General features: G+C 43.9%; 1 protein-coding gene across 4 annotated transcripts in view; it reads right to left on the reverse strand.

The window, feature by feature from the left end:
• CTIF (cap binding complex dependent translation initiation factor) overlaps positions 1-20,928 on the reverse strand; it is a 198,640-nt gene that overhangs the window by 42,913 nt on the left and 134,799 nt on the right. For 3 of the 4 annotated variants that reach the window (XM_058171012.1, XM_058171010.1, XM_058171009.1), the window contains exons 8-9: positions 19,635-20,076; positions 15,154-15,486 (exon numbers count right to left, since the gene is read on the reverse strand). In XM_058171012.1, coding sequence (XP_058026995.1) covers positions 15,154-15,486; positions 19,635-20,076 — 775 coding nt within the window. The remainder of the gene's footprint in view (positions 1-15,153; positions 15,487-19,634; positions 20,077-20,928) is intronic. The other variant, XM_058171011.1, reaches the window with a different exon arrangement.

Genomic DNA, 20,928 nt, shown 5'->3' on the forward strand with positions numbered 1-20,928 from the left:
CAGTGGTCCTCAACCTTTGTGGCTTGGCAGCCTGGCTGAGAGGGACGAGAGGGGAACCGGACCGCACAAGCGGCAGGCTGACTCATGTGCGAGCAGCAGGCTAGTGCGCTGCCGCTTGTGTCGAGTTGCACGTGTACACGTGTGCTGGCCCACCACTCACGCAGTCCAGTTCCTAATAGGCCGTGGCCTGGGAGCTGGGGAACCCTGGCCTGGAGGCCAGGCCAAATAGGGTTGTGTGGGCGGTCTTGGGAGTTTTGTAGCCCACTGACCTGGGTATACATTAAAGAACCCGTGACACGAACAGGCCAAAGCAGAACTTGCTACAAATGAGTCTGCCTGCGTGGCTCCGATTCAACTTTCTTCTGGTTTGTTCTGGAAATTTTGGGTTCAGTTGTGGTCGTAAGTCGAGGACTGCCCGTATATCCTTCCTCACCTTTGGCCAATAAAAAGCTGAGTCCGAAAAGGAACACCTTGCCCAAAATCATCCAGTGACTATCCAGCCAAGCTGGGGGGTTATGGCACATGGCTCCATCCCCTCTCGACACACCAACAGCCCATCCAGCTGCCTCAGTTTCCCTGCACTGAGTGGGTTGAGTCACCCATTTCTTCAGGTTCCCTTTCAGGGTCTGACTCCAAGGGGCACTTGAGAGAAAGGGCAAGGTCAGACTTACATAACATGGCAAGCAAATTTTCCGTAGCCGGGAACTGCCAGGAATGCAGTGTGTGTGTGTGTGTGTGTGTGTGTGTGTGTGTGTGTGTGTGTGTGTGTTTGTGTGTGTGGCCTTCTCCAGCCTAGCCAATATCAGCAACCTCTTCCCTCAATTGCCTGCCAGACGTGTTTGTCTTAGGCTGAGCTTCAGCCCATTGCTGTTTAGCGTGCCATAGATTCTCCGGGCCAGTTTGATTGACTAGACAGGAGTCAATCCAAGCCCACCGGCTCCCGCGGTCCCATCCTGGCTCGGGGTGACAGAGAGGTTATTTGCATGAGCTGCTTCTCCCATGCATCCAGCCCGAGAGGTGCCATCGCTCCTCTTATGCCCTGGGACAGCTCCCTAACCCCGTGGCTGGCTGGACACTTAATACCAGCTTCTTGATGGCTCACTTGATCTGCTTGGATCCAGGTGCAAGAGGCTCACGTAACATTAACAAAGCATAGAGGGGACAGCCTATTGGGGGATTAGAAAGGGGGGGGGGAAATTGCAGAGATGACGGCTGGGCCAGACCCAGGTTGACAAAAGTCCCAGTTTCTCACGTGGTCCTTCAGAAAATTAATTGGCCACCCCAGCTCAAAACAGACATGTGCATCTTCTGGAGCTCTGCGGAAAATATCACTTCCCACACAATCGGTGAAAACAATAAGATAGCAAATCCGAATGTTACAAAAACAAAGGGCAGAAAAAGACAACACAACCGGCTTTGAATATTGCTTCTATATATATAGGGCTCGTTTTTGAATCGCAGCAGTTTGCTGATGCTGTCAGGATTTTACCCCACTTGCACGGAACAAACCACTTAAACAAAGACCACAAGCGAGCCACAAGAAACCCAGAAATTTTCATAAATAATATTTATTGCAGCAAGCAAGGATTTCAGCGACTGCTGTGAGATGGAAGAAAAAAAGCCCTATAAATAGAAACAATGACCCAAACCCTCCTTTGGTCTGGTTTCCTTTCTGTCCATTTGGATGGGGGGTGCTCTGGACTGGCTGACCTACCTAACTCCTTCTATTCCTGGCTTTTGTAAGTGGTCAGATTTGCTACCATGTTGTCTTTCACTGACTGCGTGTGAACCAAGGGGTGGCTGCTGGGGGTTCGGGAGAACCTCTAGCTAAGATTCTGTGCAGTTCAGAGAACCCCCAAATCCCACTCCTGGCTGGCCCTGCCCACCCCTCCACTCCAGGAGTCCCCACGTGCCCATTTTGGATGCAGGTAAGTGGAGGGTGTGCGTGGAGGCTCAGGGAGGCCTACCAGAAGTTCAGGAAGTCTGTTTCCGGCCTTCAGGAACCTGGGGAGGCCGTTTTTGCCCTCCCTGAGGCTTGAGGAAAGCCTCCGGAGCCCGGGGAGGGCAAAAACGACCCCCCCGACCATGGTGCAGGAGGCTGACTAGGCCACACCCACCATGGCCACACCCACCCAGCAACCAGGTGGAGAACCCCTTGCTGAAGTTTTTGAAGCCTACCCCTGGTGAGAAATAACTCCCACAGGGGCTTCAGCTTGTAGAATAGAATAGAATAAAAACTTTTATTGGCCAAGTGTGATTGGACATACAAGGAATTTGTCTTGGTGCATACGCTCTCTGTGTACATAAAAGAAAATATACTTTCATCAAGAATCATAAGGTACAACACTTAATGATAGTCATAGGGTACAAATAAGGAATCAGGAAACAATCAATATCAATATAAATCGTAAGGATACAATCAACAAAGTTACAGGCATACAGTCATAAGTGGAAGGAGATGGGTGATGGGAACGATGAGAAGATTAATAGTAGTGCAGATTTAGTAAACAGTTTGACAGTGTTGAGGGAATTATTTGTTTAGCAGAGTGATGGCCTTTGGGAAAAAACTGTTCTTGTGTCTAGTTGTTCTGGTGTGCAGTGCTCTATAGCATCATTTTGAGGGTAGGAATTGAAACAATTTATGTCCAGGATGTGAGGGGTCTGTAAATATTTTCACGGCCCTCTTTTTGACACGTGCAGTATACAGGTCCTCAATGGAAGGCAGGTTGGTAGTAATTGTTTTTTTCCCGCAGTTCTAATTATCCTCTGAAGTCCATGTCTGTCTTGTTGGGTTGCAGAACCAAACCAGAGAGGTGCAGATGACAGACTCAATCATTCCTCTGTAGAGCATCAGGTAAATGATCATTAGATCATGTAGAGCATCAGGTATGATGTACACCATGAGGGGGCAGAGCATAGGAACCTTGGCTTTAACTACAAAGACCAGTTAAAGAAACTTGGTATGTATGTTTAGCTGAAAGAACACAAGAAAGCTAAGGGGAGACAGAATAGCAGTTCTCCCCTATAGGAAGGATATCATAGAGAAGAGGGAGTAGATCTATTCTCCAAAGCAGGGTTCTCCAACCTTGGCAACTTTAATCCTGGCGGACTTCAACTCCCAGAATTCTCCAGCCAGCAAAGCTGCCTGGGGAATTCTGGGAGTTATTATTATTATTATTTATTATTATTATTTTATTAGATTTATAAACCGCCCTTCTCCCGAAGGACTCAGGGCGGTGTACAGCCAAGGTAAAAAGAGACAATATACAGTTAAAAATAAATTAAAAAACTTATTACACAGTGTGGCCGAAATTAAAAATGGTTAAAAAATCTAAAAAAAACCCAGTTAAAACTAAAAAGAAATTTTAAATTTTAAACTAAACAATTTAAGAAAGCCCCGCACGAACAAACAGGTATGTTTTCAGTTCGCGGCGAAAAGTCCGAAGGTCAGGTATTTGACGTAAACCAGGGGGAAGTTCGTTCCAAAGAGTAGGGGCCCCCACAGAGAAGGATCTTCCCCTGGGGGCCGCCAGCCGACATTGTCTGGCGGACGGCACCCTGAGAAGGCCCTCTCTGTGCGAGCGTACGGGTCGGTGGGAGGCATGAGGTAACAGCAGGCGGTCCCGTAAGTACCCAGGTCCCAAGCCATGGAGCGCTTTAAAGGTGGTAACCAAAACCTTGAAATGCACCCAAAAGGCAACAGGAAGCCAGTCCAGTCTGCGCAGGAGGGGTGTCACATGGGAGCTACGTGAGACTCCCTCTAGTTGAAGTCCTACAGGATTAAAGTTGCCAGGGTTGGAGACCCCTGCTCCAAAGCATCTACAGGTAAGAAAAGAACCAGTTGGAAGCTTTGCACAGAGATCTCAACTTGAACTGAGGAGGGACTTCCTGACTGAGGGCCGTTTGAGCCAGTTTGGTCTTGTGGTTAAGGTGCCGGGCTAGAAACCAGGAGACGGAGAGTTCTAGTCCTACCTTAGGCATGAAAATTGGCTGGTTGACTTTGGACCAATAACCAGGAGATGGTAAGTTCTAGTCCTGCCTTAGGCCTGAAAGCTGACTGGGTGTCTTTGGGCCAGTCACTCCCTCTCTCTTTCTCTCTCAGCCCAACTCGCCACACAGGAGGGGAAAAACTGTACGGAAACTAGGAGGAAAGGGAGAATTGGGTATGAAGTAATATAAAGTAATAAAGGTGGAATAAAAATATAATTAATAAATAAATATTGGAGTTCACGAGATGGTGATGGTAGCAGTGGGAACAATTTCAGTAAAGTCTTTGCCACATATAGGAAACAGAGGGTGTTTTTTTTTTTAAGTGTCGGCTCTTGAATCAATGGTTTATGACATCTGATACAGGCATTAAAAAGGTTTTAGCAGGGATGTTGATATGGCCAAAGAGAACATTCTGGATTCTCCTGTAACCTGTCACTTGGATGCTGTGAATTCCAATATGATCCAGGCTGTCTCTGATTGCAAGGCTGCTCGTCTCTCAGGGGTTTCAGCTTTGTGATCAGGTAGACAGGGCGACAAATTAACGTTAAAAGCAATTCGAACTATTGGGTGCCATTTGGAATGTTCAATCGCAAGATACATTTTTATGCCAATATGGAAGCAGTGATTTTAATGCTGGCTAGAGATCTCTGAGGAGCCTGTGGAACCCAATGATCTTGTCTGCCAAGTGACCCATCTGGCACAGAAAAAATTAGAAAGCTATATGGATTTTGGTGAGCAAAATGTGTGTGCCCTGAAATGGAAATTTTTCCTAGAGCTTCACAAGCCGCTGTCTATGTGGGATTGGTAATCTACAGGCAATCCTCAATTTACGACCACAATTGAGCCCGAAATTTCGGCTGCTGAAGCGAGACAGTTGTTAACTGGATTTTACCCCCATTTTACAACCTTTCTTGCCACAATTGTCAAGTGAATTACCACAGTTGTTGTTAGTAACATGGTTGTTAAGTGAATCTGCTTTGTCCATTGACTTTGCTTGTCAGAAGGTTGCAAAAGGGGACCACATGACCCTGGGACATTTCAACTGTCATAAATATGAGTCGGTTGCCAAGCATCTGAATTTTGATCGCTTGCCCATGGGGATGCTACAGCAACTACATAGCAAAAAAGGCTCTAAGAGTTGTAAACCTAATCTTGCGTAGCTTCTTTTCCAAAAACACCACACTACTAACCAGAGCATGTAAAACATTTGCTAGACCAATTCTAGAATACAGCTCGCCTGTTTGGAACCCTCACCACATCTCTGACATCAATACAATTGAACGTGTCCAGAAATATTTTACAAGAAGAGTTCTCCATTCCTCTGAAAACAACAAAATACCTTATCCCGCCAGACTTGAAATCCAAAACTTGGAACTCCATCGCCTTCGACAAGACCTAAGTTTAACTCATAGAATCATCTATTGTAATGTCCTTCCTGTTAAAGACTACTTCAGCTTTAATTGCAATAATACAAGAGCAACCAACAGATTTAAACTTAATGTCAACCGCTTTAATCTAGATTTCAGAAAATATGACTTCTGTAACAGAATCATCAGTGCTTGGAATACTTTACCTGACTCTGTGGTCTCTTCCCATAATCCTAAAAGCTTTATCCAAAAACTTTCTACTATTGACCTCACCCCATTCCTAAGAGGACCATAAGGGGCGTGCATAAGAGCACAAACGTGCCTACCGTTCCTGTCCTATTGTTTCTCTTTTTCTTCTCCATATATATATATATATATATATATATATATATATATATATATATATATATATATATATATATATATATATATATATATACGCTTATACCTCCTAATATTTACTCATATATATGTTTATATACTATATAATCTTTTTGTATGATACTTACATATGTTGCTGTGACAAAATAAATAAGTAAATAAATAAACAAAATAAATAAGAATTGTCATAAGCCACTTTTTTTCAGTGGCATTGTAACTTTGAACAGTCACTAAATGAACTATTGTAACTTGAGGACTATCTATATCCTGTGGGACTATGTGTGCGCCTCTCTTTGTTTATCCATCCATCCATCCATGTATTTTGATGCTGAAGCATCTTCCAAGAGTACATGGAATTTTGCTACCTTGACAGAATTCATAGCTACTAAAGATGCTCTGGGATTACAACGCTTATCAACATGAGTTGTTGATGGGAGTTGTAGTCAGTGGTGAAATCCAATTTTTTTTACTACCGATTCTGAGGGCGTGGCTTGGTGGGCTTGGTGGGCGTGGCAGGGGAAGGATACTGCAAAACCTCCATTCCCACCCCACTCTGGGGCCAGCCGGAGGTGGTATTTGCCAGTTCTCTGAACTACTCAAAATTTCCGCTACCAGGTTCTCCAGAACCTGTTAGAATGTGCTGGATTTCACTCCTGGTTGCAGTCCCAACACATCCCAATAGTGATATACTTTGGGAAGAATGGACTTAGGGAATTCAAACTCAAGGGAAATCCATTTTTTTTCCTAAATGTGTTTTATCTCTTTCATTTGTCCATCACGATTTTTATTTATTTCAAAAATAGGGTATTAAAAAAACCCTCAAAGATAAAAAAAGACAAAAATTACAAGCACAACAAAAGAGAAATACTTTAGATTGCTCTTTGCAGATTGTCTGTGTGATGCTGCAGGGTTATAAAGGTTCATTTTCCTTTACAAATTCCCCTGAGTGGCCTGGCTGAAACGGTTGCTAGTATGAATAATACAAAGGCCATTCCCCATGCCTAATTCACCAACGTGAGGATTCTTAGCTTGTTGCAACTAATCACAGATCACTCACAAAAAACGATTCCTCTAATCTTGATAACTAACTTGGAAAGCGCCCTCCCCCAAATCAGAAATCAGTTCAGATAGAATCTGAAAACACAACACTGAAATATGTCTATTCTGCCTCCTTTGTTTGGGATGCTGATCCAAATGCAGGTAATCCTTGACTTACGACTTACGACTTACGTAATTGAGCCTGAAATTACAGTTGTATGTCCTGCCAGTCATTAAGCTGATCATCATATGACTGTGCCCAATTTTATGACCTTTTTTGCATTGGTTATTTAGTGAATGCTTTGGTTGTTAAATGAACGCGGTGGTCGTGGAATGAACCTATTGTACCCAATGGGCATTTTTTTTGCTGTAAACTGGAAGTAAACACCGGTTTCTGGCAAAAACATCCTAACTCACGATCATAAATGTGGGCTGGTTGCCAAACGCCCAAAATGTGATCCTCTGGTGGCTCAGCAGACTAAGTCTGTCTGTTATTAACACAGCTGCTTGCAATTACTGCAAGTTCGAGTCCCACCAGGCCCAAGGTTGACTCAGCCTTCCATCCTTTATAAGGTAGGTAAAATGAGGACCCAGATTGTTGGGGGCAATTAAGTTGACTTTGTATATAATATACAAATGGATGAAGACTATTGCTTAACACAGTTTAAGCCGCCCTGAGTCTTCGGAGAAGGGCGGGATATAAATTCAAAAAATAAAAAAATAATAAAATTGGAGCTTCAAAATTGGGTTGTCAGTAGCTCTGGGGAAGTCCATTGTAACTTCAAATGCTTGTTAAGTGACTGGTTGTAAGTTGAGGACTATCTAGACTACTTTAAGACATTGCTTTTAAAAAAAAAATGATACTCCTCTCCACAGAAATGCCGAGTGCTGTCCAAGCGCATGGCTAAAAGTGAATAGGAGGGAATGTTTTGTTGATCATAGAATTTGCACTACCACCTGCAAAAAAGGAAAACTTAACACTCTACCCCAGTGTTTTTCAAACTTGGTAACTTTAATATGTGTGGATTTTAACTCTCAGGAAGTCCTGAGCCAGCATGGGGGCACATTTTAACACAGCAAAGTTGCCAAGTTTGAAGAACACTGGTCTAGATCCGCCTTAGCCTCTTAGAACCTTGACCTGTTGAGATGGCACATTCCAGATTCCGAGCCAAAGATTAGGCAGCCTGATCAAACATGCACTCCCAACACCTCCAAGACGATTTAAGGATGGAAAAATGCTAACATTGCTTCTCATTTCAAAGGGGTTGATGCAGGCAAGCTTCCTAATAGATTGTCTCTCATGTTAATCCCAAAAAGCAGGCAATGGGTGGATCAAATCCAATTAATTAGTTAATTAATATAATATAATATAACAACAGAGTTGGAAGGGACCTTGGAGGCCTTCTAGTCCAATCCCCTGCCCAGGCAGGAAATCCTACACCATCTCAGACAGATGGTTATCCAACATTTTCTTAAAAATTTCCAGTGTTGGAGCATTCACAACTTCTGGAGGCAAGTTGTTCCACTGATTAATTCTTCTAACTGTCAAGAAATTTCTCCTTAGTTCTAGGTTGCTTCTTTCCTTGATCAATTTCCACCCATTGCTTCTTGTTCTACCCTCAGGTGCTTTGGAGAATAGCTTGACTCCCTCTTCTTTGTGGCAGCCCCTGAGATATTGGAAGACTGCTATCATGTCTCCCCTAGTCCTTCTTTTCATTAAACTAGACATACCCAGTTCCTGCAACTGTTCTTCATATATTTTAGCCTCCAGTCCCCTAATCATCTTTGTTGCTCTTCTCTGCACTCTTTCTAGAGTCTCAGCAATTAATTCGTAATAACAAAGTTGGAAGGGATCTTGGATATCTTCTCCCGGCCCCAGTTCTGGCTCCATGCCCAGACAAGCTGCAGAGGAGGGGGCACCTCCCAGTCCCAGCCCTGGCTCCATGCCCAAGCAGGCTGCAGAGGAGGGAGCATCCCCCAGCCCCAGCCCTGGCTGCATGCCCAGGCAAACGGAGCAGCTAGACCCCTCCCCCTCCTCCACAGCATGTGAGCCTGAGGAAAGTTTACTTCCAACAACAGCTGATTGGAGTGACCCTCGCATCAGAAGATTGGATAGGCGGAGGCAACAGAAGGAAGGGAGGGGCAGGCCTTAATGAGTGCTGAGTCATGGAGCCACACCCCATGGCCTATATAAAGGACCTGCTTTCTGGCAGTCTCTGAGTCAGGCAAAAGTCGAACTTATCTTGCTGAAGTCACTTTCTGGTCTCCTGCCTGCTCTGAGGACTTTGCTAGGACTTTGGGCAGAGCTGCAGAGGCAAGCCTGATTCGGATTTCCCTGACCCGGCCGTCAGCGGAGGAGTGGGACACGACACTGGATTAGAACTTGGGATTTCCTGAACAGTGACATCACACGATCGACACAGTTTACTCTAGCCAGCGGTATCAAGGACAAAGCTTAAAACAACACTGCTGTTATTATTTTATGCATGATACTTTGCAGGTAAAGCATTACAAAATATTTATCCTTAAAAATGTAAAAGGCATATATGAAAAAATATAAAACAGTAAGAATATGACAGAAAAGGGCATTGAATTTCCCCCCTTCCTCTAAGGATCCATTACTTGGGTGCCTTTGGGACTGCAAACTAGGAAAGACAGGAGATTCCAATAGAGGAGAATATTTTTAGCTCAAGGTTGAAATGAGGGGTCTTTGGTGCTCTCTGAGCTTGGTTGTTTTCTTGCAGAGATTTCATTACCCAAACAACGTAAGATCATCAATGCTGTCAAGAGATTAGATAAACATACTCCTAGCAAAACACAAATCTATGGTTCATTAAATCTATGGAAAAAACGGAGGGCATAAAATACCCATTTGCTGGTTGGAGACGAAAGAATGACACTTCGAGCCATTGGCAGACCAACAGTCAAGGAAGGCGTTGAACGTATTCATTAAAAATATCCTCCCCAGATTCTATCCCTTGTTTACTTGATAATGGCAAGACATAACAACTCGGTCATAATAAGAATTGTTTTAGGAAAGTTTTATGCATTTGTTTCTACATCTCTCTTTTGCAACAATCCGGCGGTCCTGGAAACAGGGAAGAGATCTGCTAGTTTGGGACTCCCTCTCTCTCCCTCTCTCTCTCTCTCTCTCTCTCTCTCTCTCAGCCCAGCCTACCTACCCTTTTTTTCCTGAAAGGTATCACATCCTTCTGTTTGACATGTTGTTGGAAATGGTTGCTAAGGAGAACAAGGTTCTGTTACAACCAGTGAGGCTTGCTCTAATAATACCCTCCTCTGTGCATAGTTCAGGAGCAGACACCTCTCGGCTATAAAGAGACTGCACATTTCAGCAGAGGAATACTTTAACTTATATTACATCCCCGGGAGTTTACAGGCAGGCCAACTAACCTCCTGGCTCCACACAGCCCAGAGATGGGAGGGCTAATATTTATAACAATGGCCAGCAGAAGCTTCCCAAGAAAAATAGCTTCCAGCTTCTACAGTTGGGGATAAAGATCATGTGAAGATTTACTGCTTTCTATAATGCCTTGGTAAGACTAGATCTGGAAGAAGTGCTTGGACAGACACCAGGCCTCATATGAACACAGCATCCTTCATTCAAGTTTTGCCCACGTCAACAAACCCGGTGAGGTGGGTTGAGTTAAGAGGGATCTCCACTGGCCCAACATCGCCCAGGTGGTACCCATGTTGATGATGGATCGAGAGTTACCTCCTAATCACTCTGCTAAACAAATAATTCCATCAACACTGTCAAACTATTTACTGAATCTGCACTACTATTAATCTTCTCATCGTTCCCATCACCAATCTCTTTCCACTTATGACTGTATGACTAACTTTGTTGCTGGCAATCCTTATGATTTATATTGATATATTGACCATCAATTGTGTTGTAAATGTTGTACCTTGATGAACGTATCTTTTCTTTTATGTACAAAGAGAGCATATGCACCAAGACAAATTCCTTGTGTGTCCAATCACATTTGGCCAATAAAAATTCTATACTATACTATCTATACTATCTAATCCAACATTTTAAGATCTAAACCATGCTGGCCTTTGGGAGCTGAGGTCTACTGGGATTTAAGTAGAATAGAATAAGAATAGAATAACAGAGTTGGAAGGGACCTTGGAGGTCTTCTAGTCCAACCCCCTGCCTAGGCAGGAAACCCTACACCACTTCAGACAAATGGTTATCCAATATCTTCTTTAAAACTTCCAGTGTTGGAGCAGTCACAACTTCTGGAGGCAAGTTTTCCCACTGATTAATTGTTCTCACTGTCAGGAAATTTCTCCTTAGTTCTAAGTTGCTTCTCTCCTTGATTAGTTTCCACCCATTGCTTCTTCAGGTGCTTTGGAGAATAGCTTGACTCCCTCTTCTTTGTGGCAGCCCCTGAGATATCGGAACACTGCTATCTTGTCTCCCCTAGTCCTTTTTTTCATTAAACTAGACATTCAGTTCCTGCAACCGATCTTCATATGTTTTAGCCTCCAGTCCCCTAATCATCTTTGTTGCTCTTCTCTGCACTCTTTCTAGAGTCTCAGCATCTTTTTTACATCGTGGCGACCAAAACTGGATGCAGTATTCCAAGTGTGGCCTTACCAAGGCATTATAAAGTGGTAGTAACACTTCATGTAATCTTGATTCTATCCCTCTTTTGATGCAGCCCAGAACTGTGTTGGCTTTTGTGGCAGCTGCTGCACACTGCTGGCTCTTATGTAAATGGTTGTCAACTAGGACTCCAAGATCCCTCTCACAGTTACTACTATTGAGCGAAGTACCACATATACTGTACATTTTGTTTTTCTTGCCTAAATGTAGAACCTCACTTTTTTCACATAGACCTGAGACTTTTGCATGGGTATGGAACAGAGCAAAACAAGCTACTCCCAGGTTGGAACCAAAATAGAATTTGGTCTATTTAGGCCAGCCATAAAAAGAGACCCAAATATACACCAAGCTGGGAGACCAGGAATCTGCTCCAGAATCTGTTTATCCGCCAGGTGGGAAAGATGGGATGCTATGACAAAATTGTGTAGTCTTACCCCCTCTGCACTCCATGGGGTCTCTTCTGCAATGTTTCTGCAGCCATCTGTTCAGTAATGTAGAAAACCCAACACACACACAAACACACACACACAGCCAGAGCTAATCCCAGGATTCATCCAATCTACGAGAAACAGCAGATCCTCCTCCCCCCACAACAACAGCCCCCCTCCCCCTTTGACAGTGAGAACAGATTATTCGTGGGTGGCGGGTTGCTTGAGAGAAAGAGTCACTGAGGACGTCTATCGCCTAAAGCTCGTGCGAGATGTCTCTCATTCTTCAACAGGCTTTCGGTTAGCGGAGGGGTGGGGCGGGGTGGGGGGGTTGCTTTCACAGCTCCAGGTCAACAAGGGGGCAGGCAACAAAGGGAGGGAGGTGGGAGAGAGCTAAGCTACAAGGACTGTTTTTCTGTCCAGATGGCACACAGCTACTGAGTTCCAAGCAGCTCCTACGTGACTGGGTAGCAGGTGACGGGGAAAATTAATCCAGCTCTGAACGGACCACAAAATAAACCTGGGGTTTTCTAAGTCTCTTTTGCCAGGATGGGCAACTGCGGCCCCTTTACGATCTGCGGACTTCAACTCCCAGAATTCCTGAGCTAGCCAGCTCAGGAATTCTGGGAGTTGAGGTCCACAGGTCATAAAGGGCCCATAGTTTGCCCTGATCTTTTGGGTCCTCCTGCTGCTCCAAGCTGTGAGTCACTTGTTGGTGTTTGCTCTCTGCTATGACCACAAAAGCCATCCCAGCTCCTAACAGAGTTGGAAGGGACCTTGGAGGTCTTCTAGTCTAACCCCCTGCTCAAGCAGGAAACCCTATACCATGGTTGCCCAATCTCTTATTTATTTATTTAGTCACACAGTATATATAAGCATAAGCATGAAATAATTATACAATATATAAGCATATATATGAGTAAAAAGGTAAAGGTAAAGGTCCCCCTCGCACATATGTGCTAGTCGTTCCCGACTCTAGGGGGTGGTGCTCATCTCCGTTTCAAAGCCGAAGAGCCAGCGTTGTCCGAAGACGTCTCCGTGGTCATGTGGCCGGCATGATTCAACGCCAAAGGTGCACGGAACGCTGTTACCTTCCCACCAAAGGTGGTCCCTATTTTTTCTACTTGCATTTTTACTTGCTTTCGAAACTGTTAGGTTAGGTTGGTTATTATTATTATTATTATTATTATTATTATTATTATTATTATTATTATTATTATTATTATTATTATTATTATTATTATTATTATCCTTGTCATCTTCTCTGTTGCCCCCTCTTATTGGTATCATCATTATTTTGATGATGGTTATTACTCTGCTGCTTTGCATGTAAATTGAGAGCTCCTGCATCAGAGACAAATTCCTTGTGTGTCTAATCACATTTGGCCAAATAAAGTATTCTATTCTATTCTATTCTATTCTATTCTATTCTATTCTATTCTATTCTATTCCATTCCATTCCATTCCATTCCACTCCATTCCATTCCATCCCTCCCTACCCTACCCTACTCTAAGGTAAAGGTAAAGGTTCCCCTCGCACATACGTGCTAGTCATTGCCGACTCTAGGGGGCGGTGCTCATCTCCGTTTCAAAGCCGAAGAGCCAGCACTGTCCGAAGACGTCTCCGTGGTCATGTGGCCGGCATGACTCAACACCAAAGGCGCACGGAACGCTGTTACCTTCCCACCAAAGGTAGTCCCTATTTTTTCTACTTGCATTTTTACGTGCTTTCAAAACTGCTAGGATGGCAGACGCTGGAACAAGTAACGGGAGCTCACCCCGTTACACGGCAGCACTAGGGATTCGAACCGTCGAGCTGCCGACCTTTCGATCGACAAGCTCAACGTCCTAGCCCCTGAGCCTACTCTACTCTACTCCATTCCATTCCACCTCACTTTATGGAAGCTAAAGCTGGACTTTGAAGAAGTAGAATAAGAAGAGAATTGATACTTATGAATTTTGGCATTGGAGAAGAGAATAGCATGGACAGTCAAGAAAACAAACTGGTGGATCACCAAATCAACACAGAGGTCTAACTGTCCTAGTTCAGACCTCTATCTGAAGAATTAGTCAACTGGAGGAGAAGAAGCTGGGAGGAATGGAAAGAAAGAGAAGATGAGCAGCAGTGGTGATGGGTACACCATTGGAAGACCAAAAGCACCAGGCAGGGGGCAGATCATTTTAGAGAGGGTATACCTAGTCCACTAAGACTAAGCCCAGAAAGTCAAATGACTTGAGGCAAAAATGACCATATTTATTTATTTGTTTGTTTGTTTATAAAAGGTATAAGCTGCCCATCTTGCTAAGCAAATATCCTTCAGACATATTGCACGAAGACCTTGCTCCCTGGAGAAAGGTGAAGAAGAGGATAACTAGCAGTTTTTGTAAAATGCAAATTCGCCCTCCGATATAGACAAAATGGACAGTTCAAGCTCTCCTATTCAAAGTCAGTCTTTAAAAATGATATATTGTATGCTGGCCGGGGAATTCTGGGAATTGAAGTCCACAGGTCTTTAAAGTTACCAAGGTTGGACGCCCTTGCTGTACATGATCCACTAAAAAAACCAGAGGGTGGAAGAGAAACTCCACTGATCACACACAATACATATAAAACCGAAGACTCGCAGCCAAACTATCTAGCTGGTTATTTCAACCCAGCACAATAAATTCAGTTCCCCAAACTCTTCCATCTTCTTTCCCACCAACTCTTTTGCAAGTCCTCCTGTCCCTGGGCCCTGATTGAGGTTTTTTCTTCCCCTGCTAGCTCTTTCACCTCACTGGGCCTTAGGAGTCATACAAATTTACTCAAATGTGATGAAAAACCCTATATAAAACAGGCTCGTTTGTTGCCGGCTTTTTGAGCTCAAGCCAACGTTCAAAGCAAAGCAAAAACGGGGGGGGGGAACCCTCCAATCTCTCCATAGATCAACAGAGGCAGCCTTTCAACCATTTCTCCTCTCCCCACCCCCCCAAAAAAAGCAGTCCCCCTCTCCCCATATGAAGAACAGAGAAGAATCGCACCTCGAAAAACTGAGTGTTTGCTAAAGGGCTCGTTTAAAATAGGCCTGGAGAAGGACGGCCGCGTCTATAAAAATTATAACGGTTCCCTGTAACCATGAAACGCATCATGTCAACAAACAAGAGATGCTACCGCCCCTTCCCTCTCTCCCCCTGCTGTTTTTATTTTTCTAAAATTAATTGGGTGCAAAAGGAATGCCGGCTTGCTTTTGAAGAGGGGCCAGATGGTATGGAGATCTCACCCGGCCAGCGAAGGAACGCCTGAAGGCGCCGAAGCAATAATTTATCCGGTTACCTGAAGCATGTTGAGAAGAAGGCTCCGGAACTTGGTGCCATCCACCATGAAGAGAGCCATCTTGTCGCACAGCTTGGCCGCCGTGCAGGCGAAGCTACGGTCAGTCACGGCCTTCTGGTAGATGGTCTTGACGATCTCGCCCAGCATCTCCTCGGAGTTGGTGGAATTCTGAGCCTCCTCCATGAAGTTGGTGAGCTTGGAGTCTACCCCGCTGCTATTGTTATTCCTCATGCTATTGAGGATCTCAATTAATTTGTCCATTTTGTTCCTTTGTGGGTCTGTGGACTCCACGACCACTTCGTCCTGATCCGTGAAAAGGGAAAGACAAGGCATCTGTTACGCAAGGGAGACATGGAGGGAGAAAGAGAAGAGAACACAGATCAGCCGCTTTGTGACAAGCCGTGACGGTTAGGAGGCATCAAACAAAAGCTAGCATAGAAACCTGCCTGCTTAATCTTGGACCCTCCAGGGCAGGGGTCTCCAACCTTGGTCCCTTTAAGACTTGTGGACTTCAACTCCCAGAGTCCCTCAGCCAGCAAAGCTGGCTGAGGAACTCTGGGAGTTGAAGTCCACAAGTCTTAAAGGGACCAAGGTTGGAGACCCCTGCTCCAGGGCATTCTGGGATTTGTGGTCCCGATGCATTTTAAGGCTGCCATATTATGAAAATGTGTGTCCAATTCCTTGTGTGTCCAATCACACTTGGCCAATAAAAAATTCTATTCTATTCTGAAAAAAATATATATAGTAGCATATTTTTAGTGGCGGTTCTCACCTGGTATCAATTTCTAGCTAATCTCGACTCAAATAGTGCTACATCTCCATAGAATTCCAGAATCAATCTAAATGGTACCTTTCAAATTCTTCAGCTGACCTACAGGTAATCCTTAACTTAAAACAGTTCATTTAGTGACCATTCTAAGTTACAATGGCACTGAAAAAAGTGTCTTATGACCGTTTTTCACGTTTACGACCATTGCAGCATCCCCATGGACATATGTTCAAAATTTAGATGCTTAGCTACTGACTCATATTTATGACGGTCGCAGTGTCCCGGGGTCACGGGATCAACTTTTGCAACCTTCCCACAAGCAAAGTCAATGGGGAAGCCAGATTCAATTAAGGACGTTACTAACTTAACAACTGCAGTGATTCACTTAACAAATGTGTCAAGAAAGGTCGTAAAAATGGGGCAAAATTCACTTAATAAATGTCTTGCTTAGCAAAAGAAATTTTGGGCTCAATTGTGGTCGTAGGTTGAAGACTACCCGTATATTTTTAACCAACGAATTCCAAGATCCTTCGGAAAAAAGTACTTATCTTGTTTCTTTAAATTCTGTGCTCTGGAAATGGAGATAACCACATCCCCTAAAAAACTGTTCACAGACCTTGGAGTGCAAAAAAGGTTCTGTTATTTGGGCAGAAACTCTGCACTTTTAATGCCCCTATAGCAGGAAGCAATTAAAGGAATGAATAATCCTAAAAAAATACCGACATCTGTAATACTGAAGCCATGCCCACTGAATTTCTCCTCATCATTTTCATGATGAATTATGTGATGAAATTTATCTTCATTGAATTACTCATTCCATGGTATGATAAATAATTAAAGTCCCCTCCAATGTTGGAGGTAAAATTGCATTCTAATTTTAATTAGCTGGCTGGCTTCAGGTTAGTTGGCACAAGAAATAAATGGGCTATAGTTGGTTTGCTAAGATTCATGAATGATCCCCAGGACACTGTTTCAAATGGGGACTTTCTTGAATGTGGAAGTGAGATTATTTGGGTCAAAACTAAGATTAGCTCTGATCAATAGAAAGCAATAGCAACAAATAATATAGAGTGACACCTAGAGGCAGAACATGATAGAGTGACACCTAGAGGCAGAACATGGTATTACAGGACATTGCACTGGTTTTGCTGAAGCAGAAGAGAAATTCAACAGGGACATTAAACATGACTTTTTCAAGACAAAATAAAGCTAAAGAGCAATAGTTTATGTAAAGTTGACAATAGCAATAACAATATATTTGTAATCATTTACGCACGGTCACTCACGCCCTCGTTACTTCCCGCCTGGACTATTGCAATGCTCTCTACATGGGGCTCCCCTTGAAGAGCACCAGGAGGCTCCGGCTAGTCCAGAATGCGGCTGCGCGGGTGATAGAGGGGGCACCGCGTTGCTCCCATATAACACCTATCCTGCGTGGCCTGCACTGGCTGCCGGTAGCCTTCCGGGTGCAATTCAAGGTGTTAGTGACCACCTTTAAAGCGCTCCATGGCTTAGGACCGGGTTATCTACGAGACCGCCTTCTGCCACCGATAGCCTCCCAACGACCTGTGCGCTCCCACAGAGTGGGCCTTCTCAGGGTGCCATCGACCAAACAATGTCGGTTGGCGGCCCCCAGGGGGAGAGCCTTCTCTGTGGCAGCACCGGCCCTTTGGAATGAGCTGCCTCCGGGGTTACGCCAACTCCCCGACCTCCAGACCTTCAAACATGAACTGAAGACTTTATTATTTCATTGTGCGGGACTAGCCTAAGTGTATTTTAATTGTAATTTTAAAGGGGTTTTATGTCAGTCTATGACCGTTTTAGTTGATTTGGCCTATTAAATATTTGTTTTTAATTCTTTTTAAATTTGTTATTTATATTTGTGTTTTAATATGGCTGAGTCCTTCGGGAGAAGGGCGGTATAGAAATTAAATTATAAATAAAATAAAATAAAAATTTATATTCCACTTTTCTTTCTGGTTTCCCACTTTTCTTTCTGATTTCCCTATGATAACGCCATGAAAGGGTCTTCTCTGTGGTGGCTCCCTCCCTTTAGAATCATTCCCCCAGAGATAAGATCAGCCCCAACCTGTTGCTTTCTGCAAACTCTTGAAGAAACTGTTTGGTCAGAGACCCCATATGGAGCCAATTAAGTAGCTTGCCTGATTCTCTTGTTGCCACCATGGGGTGGGCAGTGGGTCGGTTAAACTATTTTTTAACTGTTGACTTTTAATGTTGTACATTACCCAGAGTAACTGTGTGTGAGTTGGGCACAGCTATATAAATTTGTTTAATAAATAGATAAGCAATATACAACATAACAAATGCATCTCAATTCTGCTGATTAATTTCGTGCATCTGGATTTAAATACAGATAAGAGAGGCAGCTTGTGCTGGAAATAAAAAAAGTGTTCATATAAGGGAATCATACACAGATGACTCCAGAGAACTGAACTTATTGTATAAATTTAAAGCACTCATTTGTGTCAGCCCTCCCTCCCCTATTTTTTCCCCATTTAAAGGCAAAATGGATGCCTTAAACCCTATCAAAACTCTTATTAAAGGCCTCAACATTTTGTTCCAGTGACATCTTGGTCACAAATCCTCAGAAACAAGGTTAGCGCAACTCCCTAACACAAGAAACTTGCAAATGTCTGATGCTTTGGTGGCTCAAGAAGCAAGTGAGGAAAACAAGATTGAATGTCTGTTTTCAGATTGGGTCCCCTGCCCTCCCCCTTGTGATGGATCAATAGAATGGCGGAAATATGGGGGGTTTTTTCTTTCTTTTTTAGGGCCATATTAACGAGGAAATATAATATATGCAGATGAAATAAACGTAAAAAACTAGTAACAAAAAAGTGGATTGGAAAAAATGAATTAACAAGAGATGTGGAAATGGATTACTATGCTCGATTTAAGATTTTGTTTAGGTTGATTTTTAAACTAGAGATTATTTTTGCAATCTGGTTTATTAGTTTTTATTTATATCCTGCCTTTATTAGTTTTTATAAGTAATTCAAGGCAGTGAACATATCTCCTTCCTCCTATTTCCCCCACAACACTGTGAGGTGAGCTGGATTGAGAGAAAGTAACTGGATCAAAGTCACCCAGCTGGTTATCATGGCTAAGGCGGGACTAGAACTTAAAACTCTCTCAGTGATTGGCCCAGTCATCCATCCAGCTTTCATGGCTAAATTGGGATAGAACTAAGTCTCCTGGTGATTGGTCCAAAGTCACCCACCTAGCTTTTGTGCTTAAGGTGGGACTGGAACTCACCATCTCCCAGCGACTGGCCCACAGTCACCCAAATGGGATTGATGCCTAAAGTAGGATTAGAACTCACAGTCTCCCACTTTCTAGCCTGGTGCCTTAACCACTGGCTTTGATAATGATGGACAGATATTTCTGAATGAATGATTGGATGACTGGATTTGTTAAAGACTATAGAAATATTGTAGAGGTTTCTAAATTTGAAGTTAGTTATTGGTTATATTAGGCTTAATTTAGATATTATATATGTGTACTGAGAAAAGTTGAATGCCTTTCCCTACTTTTCTCCTTTTCCCCCCCCTCCCACTTTTTAACTTTTATCTCCTTTTGAATTTTCTCCTTCTCCTTTTTGGCAGTTAGCGTGCATCTTAATTCCTTCTGAAATTTAATAAAGTTGTATTAAAAAAGAAGAAGAAGTGACTTGAGAAACAAAAGCAGCTACCTTCTCTTTTAGCCTCCGGCGTAGCCTGTCCTTGGAAGACTGCAGCAAGTTAACTTTGGGCCTCTCGTTTTTCCGTTCGTGGAGGTTGTCCTTCCGTTTGCTTTCGGGATCCTGGAGGTACTGCGGCGAGGGCCTCTCGGTGCCATCGTTGTTGCGGTGCATCTCCAGAGGGATGTGCACCGTGCAGACCGAGGTATCCTCTATTTTCAGATTCTCGGTCTCTTTGGCGTTTCGGTGCGTCTCTTTGTCATTGGGAGAGTGTTTCTGGTTGTGATGCCACCGCCGGTTCTGGCTGTAGCCGTGGTGGCCACATCGCCCCGAGGGGTGTGGCGCTTGGCCTCCTCCTTGTGAAGGTTTCTGGTGTTCTTTGTTGTGCTTGGTGGTGCCTTGCTGATTTTCTGAGTGCTGTTGTGGCTTGTTTCCCCCAGGAGTCCTTTGTTTCCTGCAAAGCCAAACCAAGAGCGTCAACAGGGGTGCCTGTCTGCATGTCTATGGCAGTGGTGGGTTGTCCCCGGTTCGGACCGATTCTATAGAACCAGTAGTTAAAACCGGCGGGAAGCTCCACGCGCGCCTGTGCGGGCACAATGCGAACTGGTAGTTAAGGTAAGTAGAACCCACCCCTGATCTATGGAGATTATTAGTCATCCAGGTCACAAAAGCACCCAAAAATGCTTTTTCGAGAGGCAACTGGACTTCCTGGTTTTTCTTTGAAGACGTTTCACTTCTCATCCAAGAAGCTTCTTCGGCTCTTCTCAGAGCTGAAGAAGCTTCTTGGGTGAGAAGCACCTTTGGGTGGTCGGTCTGTAGGTGGCCATGAAGTAGGCCTCTTGGACACCATTCTCGCAGCACACCCTGCATCACAAAATACCTGTGTGAATCCTTCTGAGGAACAATACAGGTAGCCCTTGACTTACAGCTATTTGTTTAGTGACCACTGGGAGGCTGTGATGGTTGTAAGTCCAAATCCCAGTTTTAACTCGTATTAGTGCCATTGCAACTTTGAATGGCTGCTAAACGAATAGGGGTAAGTTGAGGACTACTTCTAGAAATACAGGTAGTCCTTGACTTAAAACAGTTCATTTAGTGACCGTTCAAAGTTACAACGACACTGAAAAGAGTGACTTATGACCGTTTTTCACCTTTACGACCATTGCAGCATCCCCAGGGTCATGTGATCAAAATTCAGATGCTTGGCAACTGACTCATATTTATGACGGTTGCAGAGTCCCTGGGGTCACGTGATCAGCTTTTGTGACCTTCGGATAAGCAAAGTCAATGGGGAAGCCAGATTCAC

The sequence above is a fragment of the Ahaetulla prasina genome, chromosome 2 (genome assembly GCF_028640845.1).
Source record: "Ahaetulla prasina isolate Xishuangbanna chromosome 2, ASM2864084v1, whole genome shotgun sequence".
Taxonomy (NCBI): domain Eukaryota; kingdom Metazoa; phylum Chordata; class Lepidosauria; order Squamata; family Colubridae; genus Ahaetulla; species Ahaetulla prasina.